General features: G+C 42.0%; 1 protein-coding gene across 7 annotated transcripts in view; it reads right to left on the bottom strand.

The window, feature by feature from the left end:
- SDCCAG8 (SHH signaling and ciliogenesis regulator SDCCAG8) overlaps positions 1 to 18638 on the bottom strand; it is a 226519-nt gene that overhangs the window by 68621 nt on the left and 139260 nt on the right. For 6 of the 7 annotated variants that reach the window (XR_005836324.1, XR_005836323.1, XR_005836322.1 and 3 more), the window contains 3 exons: positions 14526 to 14653; positions 12344 to 12452; positions 2924 to 3055 (listed from right to left, as the gene is read on the bottom strand). Coding sequence is in view for 3 of the 7 variants with exons in the window: in XM_008694795.2 (XP_008693017.2) it covers positions 2924 to 3055; positions 12344 to 12452; positions 14526 to 14653 (369 nt within the window). In the remaining 4 variants the exon portion in view is untranslated. Of the gene's footprint in view, positions 1 to 2923; positions 3056 to 12343; positions 12453 to 14525; positions 14654 to 18638 lie in introns of those variants that run through there. The other variant, XM_008694835.2, reaches the window with a different exon arrangement.

Here is an 18638-nt window from a genome sequence, read left to right as displayed (position 1 = left end):
GGGGAAGGGGCAGAGGGAAAAGGAGAGAGAATCTTGAGCAGACTCTGTGCTGAGTGTGGAGCCCAATGTGGGGCTCGATCCCATGACCATGAGATCACAACCTGAGCCAAAACCAAGAGTCAGACACCTAACCCGCTGTGCCACCCAGGCGCCCCTGGAATGCTATTTTCTAAATGCAAATTTGATTACATCATTCTTTAAAAAATTATTTTTAAATTATTTCTTCTCTTCAGTAAAAGGATAAAGTAACGGGTCTGTAATAAAAACTTAAAGGCCCCCTATCTCTCCAACCTCATCGCGTGTCATTCTTTCCCTTACTCTTGACGTTAAACACACAGTTTCTTTCCTTCCTCAAAAGTCCTACCTCAGGATCTTCAATTTTACAAACTTTTTTAGGAGAAGGCCAGACAGTAAATATTTCAGGCTTCCTGGGCTGGTAAGTCACAGTGTCTGACTCAAGGGCTCAGCTCCGGCCCTGCTGTGTGAGAGCTGAGCCACAGACAGTACGTGGACAGACGAGCACGACTGCCTTTCTGAGCCACGCACCGTGGGCATGGGCCGGGGCGCGGTCTGCCAGCTCCTGCTCTGGAAAGCAAGCCGTTGCTATCCCCACGCTTACAGATTCATTTCAAGTATTATTTTCTCACTGAAAATTTTCCTGAGCAGGTAGGCCCCCTTATTAAAGGTGCTTTTACCACAAAGTAGTTATCTCTTTCATAGAACCAAGTGTTGCTGTAATTAACTAGATATTTACAAAGTTATTTGGTCTGTATCCACCTTCCCTATAAGGCCGTAAATGCCATGACACTGGGGACCATAATTACTATTTTCTTCCCAGCTTGTGTTGGAGAACAGGACGCAGGGTGGCAATCAGTAAACACCCGCTGAGTGAATGATTAGTTTGCTGCCCGACCTTCAGTCGGCAACGGTAGCTCTCTGAGCCTCAGTCGTCCGTCTGGACACGGATGGAGTAACAGCTACCTTCCCGTTTGTTTCAAGGTAAGAGAACATGGCTGAGTGCAGTTTGTGGACTCTAGTACAAATTTAAGAAAAAAAAAATTAGCAAAATGCCTTGGTTGCCAGTATGTGGCAAATTGCAGCCAAAGGACCAGGTCAAATTCCCTGGCTTGTTTTGCTGGCCCTCTAGCCATGTACGGTTTTGCTTTCTTAAAAGGTTGTAAAAGGGACACCTGGGTGGCTCAGTTGGTTAAGTGTCTGCCTTCGGCTCGGGTCATGATCTCAGAGTCCTGGAATTGAGTCCCCCACCAGGTTCCCTGCTCAGTGGGGAGTCTGTTTCTCCCTCTCCCTGCCGCTCCCCCTGCTCGTGCTCGCTCTCTCTATGACAAATAAATAAAATCTTAAAAAAAAAAAAATTGTAAAATACAAAAACAAAACAGAGAAGACCCTGTGACAGAAACCACATGTGGCCCACAAAACCTAAAATATTTTAGTCTGGCCTAGAACACTGTCTGAGTCTATGTAAATATTTCAATGAGTAAATAAATGAATGATTAATATCTGCCAAAGACACCCATATTTTAATATTTTGGTGACTGAAAAGCAGTGCCATTTTCTGACTGCTTTCTTCTCTTCAATACAGCAAGCAATCAAAATTATAAAGTATTTACCCCCTCCCCAAGGACTCAATGTTGACTTTAAATTTAAAAAAATACAAAATAAAAGGAGTCTATAAGCATTTTCATTTTCCTCTCAATTATATCAACAATTGCTTTTGAAACAGAGAAGATGTGGGGTATCTGGGGAACAGGATAGGAATGGGGGGGCTAGGAGCCGAGAACACCCCTTCAAGCTCGCCGCGGTGCTATGCATGTGATCGCTACATGAAGTCCAAATTTATAGCAATCCATTCAACTATGGTGTAAATACTGACATTTCTTTTCCCCTGGGAATCCATCATTATACGGAAATTTTAAGTGACACATTTATAGGAAATGAGACGGGGCTGGGTTCATTACAAAAGAACGACACTAAAAAGGAAAGGAATTTGGAGTCAGAAGATCAAGATTCAGGTTCAAACTCTACCACCTCCTCAACTTGTCCCTCTGAGCAAATCCATTAGTCTCTCTGAGCTTGTGTTTCATCGTCTAGAGAAAGGGAGCAATATCACTGGTGGCATTCAGTAGGTCACTAGTAGGAGCCAGGTGCTTGACATACATTTGCTCTTTATATCAAACTGCAAAGTGGCCATTATTAGTCCCAAAACACAGATGAAGAAACTGATGATCAGGGAGGTCACAGGACTTGCTCCAAGTGACACCACCAGAAAGAACCATAAGGTTTGGAGTCAAATTCTGTCTCAAGCAACATCATCAGTGCATATCTGATGAAGAGATTTAACCTTTGGGGCGCCTGGGTGGCTCAGTCGGTTAAGCAGCTGACTCTTGGTTTCGGTTCAGGTCATGATCTCATGGGTCATGGGATTCAGCCCCATATCGGGCTCTGCGCTCAGCAGGGAGTCAGTTGTCTTGGGTATTCTCTCTCCCTCCCCCACTCGAGTGTGCACTCTCTCTCTCTCAAGTAAATAAATAAATATATTTTAAAAAGATCTTTAACCTTCTCAACCTCTTATACATTTTATCTCACAAAAAACACAGGAAACCTCATTTCTATGAAAGTCCTCCATATTTCACATTACCGACTTACACCGTGAAGGCAGATGGTTTCCCTACAATGCTCTCTATTAAATCTAACTCCATGTCTAGAGAACGCTCTCCCTTCTGTATGTTATAAGAACAACCTAAGCTGGGGAAGCATAAATACTCAAGAGTATTAGATTTTGAGCATGTCCCTTGTGTGCCAGAGTGGCCATGAATGCCATTTATTCCACATCAATTCCCACTCGGCTCTGGAACCAAACACCTTCAATATACAGCATGTCAGTTGATTGTTAAGGTTGCATTACCTTTGCTTCATTATCTCATGTAGTCTCCCGTGTTGGACACACTGTTCCTCCAACTCATCATTCCTCCTCTGTAACTTTTCCAGTTTGTCATGTGTATACCTTTTCTCTTGACTGAGCTGAGCTATTTCAGATCTAGAGAGGTGAACACACAGAAATGACAAATGTTAAAGGTTCTTATTACCAGAGCACATTTCTACTGTATAACCTTAGCATTATCTTAAACCCCACACTTAAAAATAGTACTGTAAATAAAAGTTATTTTAGGTAAAATGGAATATTCCAGAAATTGCAAAATGTCTAGTGCAGGAATATTTGCATTGCAGGGACTCCAGTGGCAGATAGAGAAAGGAATAATGACTTACTCTGAAAGAGATGGCTTCTTCCAGGAACGACACAAAAATGAAAATGATTCATATTCACACCCAGTATTTATTGAGTGCCTATTACAGGCCAGCCACCATGCTGTTAAAGGAGCAACCCCAGGCCTAATCTCTACGACAGAGCATTGTTTCTTTCAATTAACATAGCTAATGTAATGGCACATGATAAAAATCATATAGTTCCAAAAGGCATAATAATGAAAAATGGCATTCCTCTACCCGCCCCCTCACCCCATCTCCAGCTCGTCAATGTAATTACTAGTATTCCAGTGTGCAGTAAAAGCAATGGCCACATTTGCGTCACGTGACTACCGAAACCTTGGTCCTTGCTGGCGCGGTAGCTTATGACGATCGCACGCACACTGGTGTACATTGACCGTCCCCAGATGAGGGCTTTAGTGTAGAGGGACGGAACGTCCAGCCATCTTTTCCAGTGGGAGATTTCTAATATCCGTGTCCGTCATTCTTCCCCTGTGGCCATCCTGCTTCTCAAGAGGAGAAGTCTCCAGCTCCCTGCTTGTTGGGTCTGATCCTCGCCAGCCGTGGTTTAGGAGCCCGTAGGAAATAGAGAGGTAGGGATCTCACCTTTCAGAATGCAGACTTCCTATTCATTTCTCTCTGCAACCCTCAGTGCCCCTATTGTGACCAGAGCCTGCTGGTTCAGTGTCTTCAGAGAGGAAGCTCCCAGTCGCTGGGTGGAGGAGGGACAGTCATTGGCTATGTGGGGTCGGGGGTAGAACTGTCAATTTTGGTTTTGGTCCTATGCTCCACTTCTGCCTTCCAAGTTTTTCTGGCATCCTGAGAGCAGATGAGCTTGCTTCCCATGCAAGTGCCCTTTGGAGACACGTAAGATTCACCTTCCCCCACTTTGCCACCTCGGGTCCTATCTACCCAGTCTTTGTGCTGCCCTCACACATCACAGGTGGGATCACAGGAAGTTACTTTGGTGATGAAATGTGTTACCTCTTCAGTATCTTGGAGAATCACCTTAAGTCTCGAAACCTCAAGATCGGAAAGAGACCCATCTGAGAAAAACTGTATCCCTGTCCTTGCTTTCCGTTCAGCATGGGTCCTGTGGTCACCACCTCCTCACGCTCCACGGCTCTTGCATCTGAAAACGCGAGCAGCTGACAACCGGTTTGTTTCTTGAAGGTTAAGTGAGACCCCTGACGCAGAATTACATCCCTCCAAAAGAAAGGATTCCTCCATTAGGTGAGAGAGTCTTTTCTTCCTGGTTAAGGAGAGATGTGGATTTGCTCAGGGAACTCATCCCGCAGAACTCGTCCCAGGTGATGACGTCACTGTATGAGGCAATTTCACTTTCCGTTCCCCTCATTCCTCATTTTGTTTTCATCTTGGTTCCGGTGTCAACTCAAGGGAAGCTTGCCCTGATTAATACTTCGCCGTTCTCAGTACATCAGCATATTTTCTGAAACTACTCTCAGCTTTTCTGCATATATTAGCTTATAATTTATTCCTCTGAACTGTGGCTCGATGTCTCATCTTTCTTACTAGAGTCTACATGAGGGCAGGGATTGTCTCATTTGCAAGGTCAGATCAAGCACTCAGTCTACATTTGCCTCTCCTAATAAGAATTTACCTATATTTGAAATAGTCTAAATCGGTTAGTAATGATTTATGTTTCTCCTTTCAAAATCACAGACAATATATAAGAATTTAAGGCAGTTATAAGAAATTGTTAATTGAGTGTTCTTCTAAGATTAGTATCTCTTATCACAACATGTATCGTGAGCTAAAATAAATTCCAAAAAGACAACGAATATCCTTAAACCAGATTAGGAAAACACGCAGAAGAGTATTTATCTGTTCTCAGGTACTTCCCCGNCCCCCCGGGGGGGGGGGGGAGTCACTTTTTAAAAGAACAATTACAACAGAAACATAGATTTTTACAATATAAAAATATGAAATCTTTACACACAAAAAGTCGTACTGTTCACAGTAGCATTCTTTCTAGAAGCAACCTTGCTCTGCAACCCCAAATCTGGAAACCGAATCCAGAAATGTGTCAACAGAAGACTGGTTACATTACTTATACAAAGGAGTATCAAGAGGCTATTCTGACAGTGAGAGCTATCTGTTGGCAGTGTTATTTATTGACGTAAAAATATGATATATTGGTAAGAAAGGAAAATATTTGAAAATCAGCATATATAAAGTGATACCATTTTATAATTAAAAAATACTTTTTCCCCTTCCCCCTTAAAAATACTATGTATATTACATATTAATATGGATTATCTCTAGGTGTCAGAATTAGGAATTTTCTAAAATTTATTTTCCTTTTCCATTTTTTTTGAATTTCTAAAATGGACACATATTTAAGACAAACAATAAAGTCATTTCAGCTGCATCTACTGTGGTCATCCTGTCACAATACATGTAAATCACACCACCATGCTGTACTTCTTAAACTTGGACGGTGATGTATGTCACTAATTTCTCAGTAAACCTGGAAAAAAGATTATGAAAATCACTCTGATTTAGAAAAAAAATCATGAAAAACAGAAGGCACTGGGAACAAAATTTTCAAAATTAAAAAAAGGACTGGGAACACAGAAAAAATGAGACAAATGAAGATGAGACGCGTCATTTAATGAAGTGCTATCCCCCCTCCATCAAAATTCCCATTAAAAACACACGAGGAATATGAAAAATATTCACAGAGGAAGAAACAGAAACAGGCAATCAACATTTATAAAATACTCAATTTCTGCTATTATTCAAAAAAATGCGTAACAAAAGCAGATCCCAGTTGAATATTCAGTGCATGCTTGCCTACTCTCTGTCAGATAGCAGAATCCATCCTATATATTAATGATCGCAATTAATTCTTCAGGGTAAGTGTTTATTTCCTTTTCTCTGTGAGGTAAATAGGAGGTTTAATGACTTGCCTGAGGTCACCCAAAGGGTCATTAGCCCAGCTCAGATACAAACACTGGCCTCTCCAACTCTACAGGGGTTGTCCCACCCACTGTGCAATACTGCCTCTCACTTTTTCTTACAAATTTCACCTCTCTGTGTCACATACTGATGTGGGTACACGTATACTGAGAATTTAGTGTAATACTTGAACAAAGTCATCCACGTCAATAGCCTTAAAAGGGTTCGTATTATTGAAACAGAAAAAAGACAGGTCAGAGTCTTTGGACCCGCAATCCCCTTTTAGGCATCTCGACTAAGGGAATCATAAAAAATTCAGAGTAATGGACAAAATTATTATTGTATTATTCATAACAGTGAAAAACTGGAAACATCTTAAATGTCTAATGAATTATTATACATACGAATGATTCAATTAAAATGGTTTCCAGAGTAGTGATGTAGACAAATGTTCACCAGATATCAGTAAGTGAAAAGCAGGATACAGACTGTGTATACAGTGGCACTCACCCACCAGGCGAATGTATGTGTCCATACACACTTACAACCACACGCAAACTCACTGCAAGGAGATACATCACAGATGAACGTTACCGCTGGATGGTAACGTCATAGGAAATTTTTTTTCTTAATTTTTCTTTCTAGTTATAGCCAAATGCCCTACACTGGGGATGTCTTACACGACCACAAAGAGATAAATGTTATTTTGTAAAATGCACATTAGTATCAGGTATTTTATTGCTATAATATTTTTTTCTGCTTTGCATATTTTTGGGTTTTTATTTCTCTTTGTTTATTATGGTAATTTGCCTTCCCACTTGCAGTATCTGATAAAAATTTGGCAAATGTCCATGGACATCATCATTAGTCTGTCTAGGGCCCACGATATAGTCAAAGAACTAGTAGTTTGCAAAGCTCGGAGAGTAAACTTCAGCACAAGTTTCTGTTGGTTCCAGATTACCTCCGTGGCACGATTATTCCAGTGTCATATAAACGAATAATTGACTCTAATCCATTTTTAGAGAAAATTTAGATAATTTCTGGCTTCACAGAAGCATGAACTTTTCCCTGCATTTTTATATACCAGTTATACTGTGTAATGGCATTTGCATGAAGTATAATATTTTACTACTACAATTAGGATTACAGTGATAATTGCTTTTTTAAGGGAAAACCTGACCCCTTAATTTTTTATTCTTTTAGATTCTCACTTGACTTTTGCTGACAATTAGCAGAGGCCAGTATGAGTCCCTCCTTGTAGAATATAATTTTTGTAGCATCCCAATCTAACATCGTCTAAACATGCGGGGGGAAAAAATAGTTCAACCGGGTGTGTGTTCTTTACTTCAATTAAACTCACACAGTTGGATACTGGCTGTTGCCAAAACAGTAATATAATTTATACATTATAGTCCACACAGTAAAACTACACTAAAAGTCATTTAACAATATTTATAACACCATAAAATACAGTGTTAAAATATATGAACTGCAATATGTACCAAAATTATAAAATTTGTTTCTCATCATCAGTGATTAAAACCAGGATCATTGCTCTAGCCTCAATACCCACAACCCTGGTGACAGATTAGAATTCAAATCTTAATGATCAATTTACAATTAACAAGATAGAAGTGAAACAAATTAAACCAACCATTATATATAACGAGACCCAATGGACTCCCATTGTTCCTCTTAATTACAAAACGCAAATCACAAATACACAATGGGCTGTGTTAGACATCAATCCGCAAGCCTAGCAACCCAGAAAGTGACAGTGACAGGAAAGAAAGAAGAGACGCAAAACCACCACGTAGACCGGGGTTCTGTGCTCCCTGCTAGCCTGTCTCTCCAACGTGCGCCGAGGGGCCGCACCCCAGCCCAGGCTTGATCGCCACCCTCCAGCAGCCAGAGGCTCACGCCTCCCAGCGCCCAGCACTTCTCAGCTCTTCCCAGGCCTCGGTCAGAGCCCTGCAAACGGCACTGCAACCATTTCACTGCTGATTCATCCAAGCCCCTGCGGAGAGGGAACACTTCCCTCACTTTGATAAAGAGAAATCCCAGTTGCACCAAAGATATTTCAATGGCCCCACTTACCACCCTCAAAAACAACCCTAGGACTTGTAATAAGCTCCCAGGGTCCCGGGGAATAAAGACGAAAGGGTAGCTAAAGTTTATGAGAGCATCAACTCAAATCAGCCAGCATGCCTGCCTGGTGCCAATTAAAAGCAAAACGGAATTAATTCTCCCGTCTCGTGGTCAGAAACGAGCTATATCAAATGCACAGAATCGGCAGTTCATTTTTAGTTCGAAAATGGGACGTGCCATTCACAAACCCTGGAGTTACAGACACCACCCAAGCAGGGTGGAATGCGGCGCGCAGACAGTCCCACGCTGATCACTGGGGAGGGCGCGCAGACAACGGAGCTCAAGGCGCTGCCCCTGAGCTTGGCACTTGGGGAGAAAACACATACACCAGACACACTCGGAAGGACCCTTCCCGAACACCTGCACGGGGCAGCCTAGCCTGAGGCTGGGGTAACGAGTCAGAGCCTAAGGCACGGCGAGCCCAGACTCAGCGTTCCTAGGGACGGCAGGGGCTCTGGTCAAACGGCTAGATCCGTGAGTAAAAAATAAAGCTAATAACAAATGCTGTGAAGCCATTTGGTTAGTATGGGGTTATAAATAACGTGGAACTCTGAGAAATGTCCCGAGCAAGAAAAGGGAGCTACAAAAATTGTTCTCGATTGTTGAGAAATACAAAATAAATAGACCCACTTTTAAGAAAAATTTTACTGTCGTACTCTGAGGAAAAGCCGGCTCAGAATCACCCTGCGGGGTCATTATTGTGGAGACTGGACTTCCCCAGTGACAACACTCTAGGAAGCTCAAAAAGCTCCAAGACTTTCCTCACTTCAAAGCACAGGAAAAATCATTTATCCCCAAAGTTTAGTACAGGGTGCACGGAGCTCCCGAAGGCTTCCCCAGGGCTTCATAAATTTACAGTCTTTATTTAAAAAGAACCGCTCTGAGCCCTTCAAGTTATACAGGTGAATTCAAAGCAAAAGGTCATGTCAAAATCCAATGATACATTTTGTATGAATTTTGAAAATGTCGTCCTCTTCACAGAGGGAGCCAGAGGGAAAAGAGACACTCGGTGGACAGGAATTAAAGTCAACAAACAGACAACGAACCTTAAAATCACAGTTTACCGTACTCTACCACATCCTTGTGAGACACACAAAATGAGTATTTTGTAAACTTCAGGGGCTCTTAAAAGTTTTAACCATAATCGGTAACAATTTTTTGAGTGTTTATGATTGCCAGGCCTTAGTTTTGGATCCACTTGCAAAGCGACAGTAGATGGCCTTATTTTAATTCTTCAGATTTACGAAAGAGGCCAGCTCAGAGCAGGACTCAAAACACCACCAGACCCACAGTTTCCCGATCCTGCTTTGCTTTTACAAAGGTTTTCCTTGTGATACAGAACTTATGTCTGTCAGAATGGCACTCGGAGCGTCCCTGGAAAAGACAGTAGTAGCTGGACGGACGTCGCATCCAAACCGCCGCGGTCAAGGCTCTGGAAGCTATGCCGTCAGCGTGAGTGCTTACACTTCTGCGTGTCGAGCACTGAGCGAGGCGCTTTACACACGTGTGTATGTGTATATGTGCACCCGTGTATCTCTCAGTATTTCTTATCCCCACAACAGTCCGGCAACAGGGTTTTAGAAATGTTTTAGGGGCGCCTCCGTGGCTCAGTCAGTTGGACTCTTGGTTTTGGCTCAGGTCGTGATCTCCGGGTCAGGCTCCGCGCTGAGGGTGAAGCCTGCTTGAGATTCTCCCTCTCCCTCGGCCCCTCCCGCCCCCCCACACATGTTCTCTCTCAATAAATGAATAAATAAATAAATTAAGTAAATTTTAAAAATGTGCATATTTTAGAGATGGAGAAGCTGAGGTTTGGAGATTAGGCAATGTACCCAAGGTCATGCAGCCAAGTGGCAGAGCAAGATTCGAACCTTGCTCCTTCTGAATTCCAAAGTGCTTTTCACTGCACCCTGACTGTCATCTACACAGGAACAGGTTGGGAGGAGAGTCAGGTCAGGATTCGAGGGGGTAAAACCATACTTGTTTCATTCAGTCAGTAAGCAGGTACTGCACGCCATGCGGGTATCAGACAGACAGAGGCACATTCAGTTGACAAAGAGCGGTCAGGAACTGGAGGAACCCGAAGCAAGAGGAGGTGGAGGGGGGCTGAGGCTCAGTCTCACTAGATCAGTACAGGACAAATGGATAGATCTAGAGCAGAAGAAAGGGGGCCAGGGACGCAGGGCACAGGTTGCCCCACGCTCCCAGGCTTACCCTCACATGACAAGCATGCCTACTTCTCCATGGGAATTGAAGGAATATTTTTTCTTTCCCAAACTTTCTTACCATAGCTGCTTTGGCCTGGATTTTCTTTGGTAGTAGATGGAAGATATTACACTTCTTACAAGAAAGATCATAGGCCTTGGAACTAGAAATATCTAGGGTAGAACTCTAGTTCTCCCACTTCCCAGCTATTTAAACACTGTGAGTATTGGTTCCCTCACATGTAATTCCTGTCTCAAGTTGTAAGAATTAATACCAAGCATACAGTACCTCCATCTCTTTTTTATGCTGTAATTTCCGGAATTATGTCTCCTTAGAGAGCAAGATAATTAATAATCGATCACAAAGCAATCTTCAGATAACACAATCTTTTAAGTCCCAGATCAATGTAATTTCTTCTTAAACTGTATGATCCAAGTTTTTTGTTTGTTTGCTTCTAACAAATTACTTAGTTTTGGGTTTATGTGAGGCAAATAAAATATTTCGAAATAGCAGGAGCTACTATTAATATATTATGAGGGTCTCTCCTGCAACAAAATCATTTGGGTTTCCTTGTCAAACTTCCTGAAAATATCTGGTATTTTGGCACCCTGAGCTTTTTCTCTACGCAAATAAGATCTTTAATTAGTATTTGCTAAGAAGGTCCGCATGTCAGAGCGCATTCTGGGTGCTTTATAAAAGCCTCTGTCTTCCTGGGAGCAGGAAGAACTGGACTCATCAGCCCTCTGATTCCCCAAAGGATTCTGGGATATGGATTCCAACAGCTAAGCTACCTCACTGATGCAGGAACCCAAGACAGGGCTCAGGAAACCCCTTCTGAATGAGATTCCTAAGTCAGGAGTTTGTTCGCTGAGCTCTACTGCTTGCTCTGTGTAGGTCTAAGTGAACCTCAGAAAAATAAAGACGAGATCTACAGGTTATTTTTCCACTAGGTTGTAGTTTAATGGGACATCTAATATCTAGTTCGTTTACGTGAGTGATGCCTTTTATAGTTCAAAGTGATTCTGTCCAATATCATTCATTTACAAGAGGAAAGCACAGTTCAAGCAGGTCAAGTAAAATCTGTCTGAGGTAAGACAGTGACGCTCAGAGCTGAGATGAGAATGCAGGCTCCTATCATTTAGAGCATAAAATCATTCATTCATGGAAATAATCTGATTAGAAAATGTGCTGAAAATAATTCACGAAGATCCCAATCAATGTATTTTATAAAAGGGCAGCGTACCTACAAAAGGAATGATAGCTGTTCTAATAAAACAAATCAATTTTTGGAGAATGAAAGGATGGTTTGGGTTTATTTATTTTCAAGTATCACCTAGTTTCATTTCTGTAGATACGCATTTCATCTATTATCATTTGACCTAGAGAGAGTTTCTGGGTGTTCGTGGAGAACTGTGCTAACAGATTAAAATGTTAACTGTATTGACATAAGACTTTAAAACTGCTTGATTTATCTGAATCCTTTGTAAAATATTTGCCATCTTGACCTTTGTGTTCTGAAGTTTCATAACTGTCGATTCTGAATGTTGAAAAAGTCAAATAATAGTATGTATTCAAAATCATGAAAAAAACAGCAAGGTGTCTGTATGGACAATTAAAAAATTGTACATATTAAGAAACTGTCCATACAGAGGAAACATTTTCACAGGAAATACGTCAACACATATTTAATTTTGACATGAGCCTCAAATAGTGGAGATGCAGTTTTTTCAGGAAAAATGACAGTATTCATCCAAACAGTACTCCGAAAGCATTGTATAATATCACCTACCTGCTTTTTTTAGAGATCTGCTCCAGTTTCTCGGCTAATGCACAGCATTCTTCCTTTAACTTTGTCAAAAATGTATTCTGGGAGGTCAGCAATGAATACTGTTCATTTTCTAGAAATAACAATAAACCCCCCACCAATATAAGATGTTTATGGTTGTAACTCTGCAGGGCTTCCAAATGTAGACTGGTAACAGTGCTAAGACCACTACCCCTTTCCTAGAAGCCACAGGACAATTTCAACATCCAAGGTCAAAGGACCACTCACCTGGCAAGACACTACATCTTGGGAGGCATTAATTTTTCTAATAATTACACCCCGGAAACAGTTGTGATCATACCAGCTTGGGGTGACGTTTTAACGTGCTGATAAACTGTCAGATTATCTCAAGTGGAGCCATGGATGCTTATATCTTTGTAATATGTAAGATATTATATTTTTATTTTGACAATTTTACTATCAACAGTGTCAAGAATGATCACAACTAGATAATTCACAACTAAAATAACGGAGGAACTCTGTTCTATACTGTAATTCATACTTTATGTTTCGTATTTGCCCACATATCTCACTAACCCAACCCCTCGTGTATACTTCTTTCATAACGATGTAGAATACATCATCTTCCCTAGAATTTGGATTTCACTGTCAACAGTATGCGCTTCACTGAAGATCTGGTCACAGGAATTGAAGAGAGCGTAATATTTTTGTGCAAAACAGAAGTGTTCTTAAGGTGCTCTTAGCCGTTAAATCCTCTCACGTAGCACTCGGAGATTCTGCCCAAGACTCCTTGATCACTAGAAGCTTGTGAACAGGAGGGAAACACTATTTCTTCCCGAATTCCCTCCTTTTGCTTTTAGTGGAAAAACATCCACTGAGTCTGGAAAAACGCGGAACGGAATCATGTGAGTCGATATGACATCTGCCTCTTTATAAGCAAATAGATGATTTAATGACTTTTATGTTACCATTTTTCACCTATAGGATGAGCAATCATTTTTTTAGCCCGTCTTCAAATACAGTGCACATGAGATCATGTGAAAAATTACCGTGAAGTGTCAGGTTTAATAAGCCCCTTTATTTCTTTCCAATTTTAGCCGCTGACTGGTAAAAAGCATATAGCATACAAAGCAAAATAAATCAAGGCACTCAAAATTAAGCAACACTTTTCGGCAAGAGACAGGATCAATTAAACTTTTGTTTTAATAGTACAATCAGCTCAGAGTATGTGGTGTGGAATTATAATGACTGACACGGTCTTGTTTTGACTAACACTGTCTGTGAACACACAACTCAAAAGTGAAAGGGGCTACAGAATGCTCTGGGTGAACACATCCAACTGGTTGCTTTGAACAAAAGTGCATTTTACTTTCAAATTAAAGGTAAAGAGTTACTGGCCAACTCCGTCTGCAAAATAGCACCAATGTGATGAAAGATGGCAATTTTTAGCCAAGCTGCCAGCTGTGGTCAATGCCTTGTATTACTGCATTTTCACAGCAGTTTGAGAACTTGAAGAATGCAAAGGATTAAACATCGCTCTCGATTGGGCTGGGGGGGGGGAGGTGGGGAAATCATACAAATGCTAAAAATGTTCGAAGCTGCAAAGATTAAATAAAGGAACATATCAATTTGGAGCCACTGAATTACATCCAGCTGCGACAGTGAATTAAGAACCGATTAATGGCTAAAGCTTTTCTCCAGTTTGGATGCTGAAGCAAACTCATTAGGCTTTTAGAGTAGCTATAATGTGTGTACTGTGGGAACTGTTCAATGCTATTCAGGAGACTCTAACTGTAAGCTCAGAGCATTTCCCGCCGAGCTTCTGATGCTATTTTTTTATATAACATGTGTGCCTGAAAACCCAGCCAAAAACAAGCCCTTTGTTTTTCTACTTTGTTGTGGTCTCTCTCAGCTTTACGTTTCTTGAACACAGGTAAATAAACTCATAATCCAGATGGTGCAACAGATGTGAGAGCAGCACTCTGAAATCAACAGACAGTGGGCAATACTTTCCATTTTCTCTTTTAAACGCTAACTAATATGTAATTCGGAATCTCCGGTGTAGTTAGCATCTGCTCCCTTCGGCCAGCCAAAGGTTACAGGTGTTCCTGATGTCATTTCACAGTAAGGCGTGGGCCTGCCTTGTGAGCCAGTGCCCAGGCTCTAATCTTTCCCTACCACCTACCAGTTTGGTCATGCTGGGCCTCCATTTGCTGTATCTTCTGTGTCAGCTCCTGCTCTCTTTGCTGGGCCTGAAGGGCTTGGGCCTTTGCTTCGTTGCTGAAGCTCTGCTGAATGCTATCTTTTTCCAGTCTACAAAGCAGAGAGGAGACAGACAGAAATGTAATCTACAGATGCAGCAAGCCCCACCATTTCCCTACAGAACACGGAGAGCTGACACGTAGTAAACTGTGGAGCCGAAGAAGACAACAATCTTTGTCAGACCCCCGCCTCCCCCCTCCGCCCCCGTCCCCCACCCCCTCCCACCTTCAACCCCCACCCCCTCCCCACCAGGGGGAGAGCCAAAGGGCCTTTCATGCTGTGTTCAGTACATGCCATATTCAAGATGGACTAAAGTATATGACTTTAAAAATCAAAAAATCGTGACATCTGAATATTGTTATTTTGTAACTTGAAAACGCAAACCTCTTTTTCGGTAAGACTGTCAACGTTCCGGGCCACCATTTCGTGTTTTATCTTTTGAGTGGTCACTATTTCCCACAGATCATGCGGTTCTACAAATGGCATGGATCAATACAGCAAAACTTAAATTCTTGAAACTCAGGCTTTGTAGACCACCTCTGCTTTTTTCCTCCTCAATTGAAAATGGCATCTCAGATAGAATGTAGGGGATCCTATTCAGAAGCAAGGAAATGATTCTGGATGTTTTCCTTAAACATTTCCACACATTAGGCCACGTAATGGGATTATAAATATGAATATGAAAAGGAAAACTTTCCCCCAGCACTTCCTAATATGACCCCTTTCCGGTCACGTTGAGAGAAGTTGCGGGATGAGAACATTTCCCAGTCCAAGACAACGTCCCAGCCCGCGGTGATGGGGTATTGGCCCAGTGAGACGGGTCATCCGCCTGGGTCAATACCCCATCGCGGGGGCTCCTACAGAAAGAAACTGCCTGAACAATCAGAATCTGAAGAATGCGCAGGATCACATTGTGACAGCGACGCGGACACGGCACACACATTAGGTTGGTTCCTCTTACTCTAAATATGGGTAAGTGAGCTGAGGGTTTCCTTTAATTATCTGGCTTAGTTATGTCTAACTCCTTATCTCCTTGTGGGCATTTCTCATCCGTGCTGTTTTAGTTTACTAATTGAGATATTTACTGCCTTGCCTTTGCCAAACTAAAAATAAACAATTCCATAAAGCTATCACTAGTAGTCCACATACCGCTGTGGAGCCTCGATTCATTGGCTTCTAATTATAAAGCAACATAAGGAAAGTCTGTATCGAAATTGGTCAATGCATGCGGTAATGCTGTGGTGTAAAATTCCAGAACAAAACTATACCCATACCTCCCTCAAAGGGAATCATCAGGAGTCCACGCTAAATGCAAAATAAGGTCCCTTCTGGTGCTTCTCATAACAACACCCCCTTGGACCTACTCCAAGGTCTCCCCTCACACTAAGTTCCAAATGGATATATTGCAACAAATAGATACATGAGGCCACTTTTTGCCTCCCCAGTCCCACCATGAATCTTCTGCCCGTGGATCGTGGATCGCTGCATACGTCTCTTTGTTTTCCTGGGATGTCTCCCCCCGCCCCCCGCATCCTGTTCCACCCCACCCCCACCCTCACCCCGACCCCGGTCCCTCTGCTCAGCGTCTACTTCTCCTTTAAGGTCTGCTCAAAATTCTCCCCTCTCCTTCCATTCTCTCCTAAATTAAGTATTCTTTCCTTGGTGACCTTACTATACATTGTAAATGGATACATCCTACTAAGATGGCATTTATCACACTTGACTTATTGCCTCTTGTCATCTCTGTCTCTCTAAATCCAGAGCCTGGCTCAGGATTCACACAGGAGAAGCAGGCAGTGAATGCTTAATGAATAGGTGTTCTTAGACCCCTGTCATCGGGGGAAGGGAGGATGCAGTCTTAGTGAGGCTGCAGAATCTGCTCAAGGCTAGCACGAGGAGGCAAAAAGCTTCTAGACATGTCAAAAGGAAGAGTGCCCGGAAGAGAGCGGCTCCAGGGGCTCAGCGAGCTAGAGATCGTGCTGCCGAAGGAATCATCCTAGAAAGGGCACTGCGGACTCTTCCGCTGAGTAACCACCCCGAGGTGAGACCCCTGATTATAGGCAGGGAGATATGGGGCTCTGAGATCCCTAATAACGGGGGAGCTGTACAATGCACTGCTCGAAACCAATATGCATTGGAGAGTGAAAAGGAGCGCTACTGATAATCATATCAGGACAACAGCCATACCTGGGGCTACCCTTTGCACACTGGGGCTATGGTTCTCCTACACAAAGGGGTTGCCAGTCTCAACATCAATTTTTAGCACGAGAAGCTGCCTGATAACTGATATTCTAAATTTACTGTAGAAAAAAAACACTACTGTTATTGTAGTTCTCCTTATAAAGACAATTTAAGAAAATGCACTACTGAGAGCCTGAGTGGCCCAGCTGGTTAGGCATCTACCTTCAGCTCAGGTCATGAGCCTGGGGTCCTGGGACTGAGCCCCACATTGGGCTCCCTGCGCAGCGGGGAGCTTGCTTCCTCCCTCTCCCTCTGCCACCACTTGTGTGCAAGCTCTCTCTCAAATAAATAAATAAAATCTAAAAAAACCCAATGCTCTACCAACAAATGTTGATTTATATACCAAGTTTTGTTTCTTGAGTCCTTCTCTAATTTTTACTCTATTTAAGAAACTACATGTTATTTTATAATTTTTAATTGAGGTATAATTGACATATAACACATTAGTTTCAGGTATACAACATAATGGTTTGATATCTGTACATAGTATGAAATGATCACTACAAGTCTAATTCCTGCTTTTTTTCATTGCATAAAAACACGGCCTATCTTTGCTTTCCTATTTCCTCCCTCCAGCCCTCTTTCCTCCCGAGTTGCCTTCTCCCCTTGTAGGTTCTTTCTTAGTAGGCTTTTTATAAAACCTTAGAATGTTAGAACTGGAAGGGAATCTCAAATCTGTTTAATCAAATCCTCTCATATTATAGCCAAAGAAAGAAACAGGCTCGAAGGTTACAATGTAAGTGATATGAAGGCAGAGGTGGGATTTGAAATATTCTGATTTAGGGAAACCTATTTTATGGCACTCCAGAGGTAATACAATCATGGATTGAAAGAATAAAAACCACTTATGTGTCCAAGGGAGGGATGAGAGGAGAATCCAAATCAATTTGTTTAATATTTATCCTAACTCTATTAATAATGTGAAAGACACTCTGCTAGGCACTGAGTCAAACAGAGATAAATATGGCATAGGCCTTGCTCCCGACACGGAATTCAAATGGCTAAAATAGGAAGTAGAAGGTGGAATACACCATAAGAAGTCTACAAGGGGAAAACGACCAAGGCAAAGAAAACTGAGAGGACAGTCCCGGCTGCGTGTGAGAGCATCACGGAGGGTAGCTGAGTTCGTCTTCCCCAACTGGTTTTCTTTCAGTTCTCACAACACTGACGATTTCATTTAATCGAACTTGTAGTTAGCCATATTTTATAAACTGGAATAAAAGCAATGGCAGTAAAGAAGAATTTCTTGGTTGTGCTTAAAATGAGGCTGAAAGATTTAGTCATAAGAGCTAAAAACTGGAAACAATCTAAATGCCCATTAACTGCTAAATGGATAAAGAAATTGTGGTATTGCCTTACAGGGATACTAGGAACAGTAGGAATAGAAAGGAACAAGCTACTGTAGGTATAACACATGGGTGAGCCTCAAAAGCAGTATGCTTCGTTAAAGAAGCTGGACGCCAAAACAGATTGTCTGATGTCATTTACATGGCGCTCTAGAACAGTAAACACTAGAGGACACGCAAGTGCTGCCAGGACCTAAGGACAGGGGGTGCGTGTGAGGGAATAAAGGGGCATGAGGGACATTTGGGGTTGACAGAAGTGTTCTGTATTGAGATTATGATGGTTCCACCTCTGTGTATATTTCTCAAAATATTTTTCATTGCACACCTAAAATCGGTGATTTTTATTACATTTAAATTTACCTCCATAGAGCTGATTTTAAAAAGGAGCAAATCTATTAGAATAGGAACATCTACCTTCTTCTCCAAGTTATTCACAATCACCGGTGGCC

The sequence above is a fragment of the Ursus maritimus genome, unplaced genomic scaffold (genome assembly GCF_017311325.1).
Source record: "Ursus maritimus isolate PB19 unplaced genomic scaffold, ASM1731132v1 scaffold_2, whole genome shotgun sequence".
Classification (NCBI taxonomy): Eukaryota; Metazoa; Chordata; class Mammalia; order Carnivora; family Ursidae; genus Ursus; species Ursus maritimus.
The sequence above is the reverse complement of the archived record's forward strand: the minus strand, read 5'-3'. Positions and strand labels throughout refer to the sequence as shown.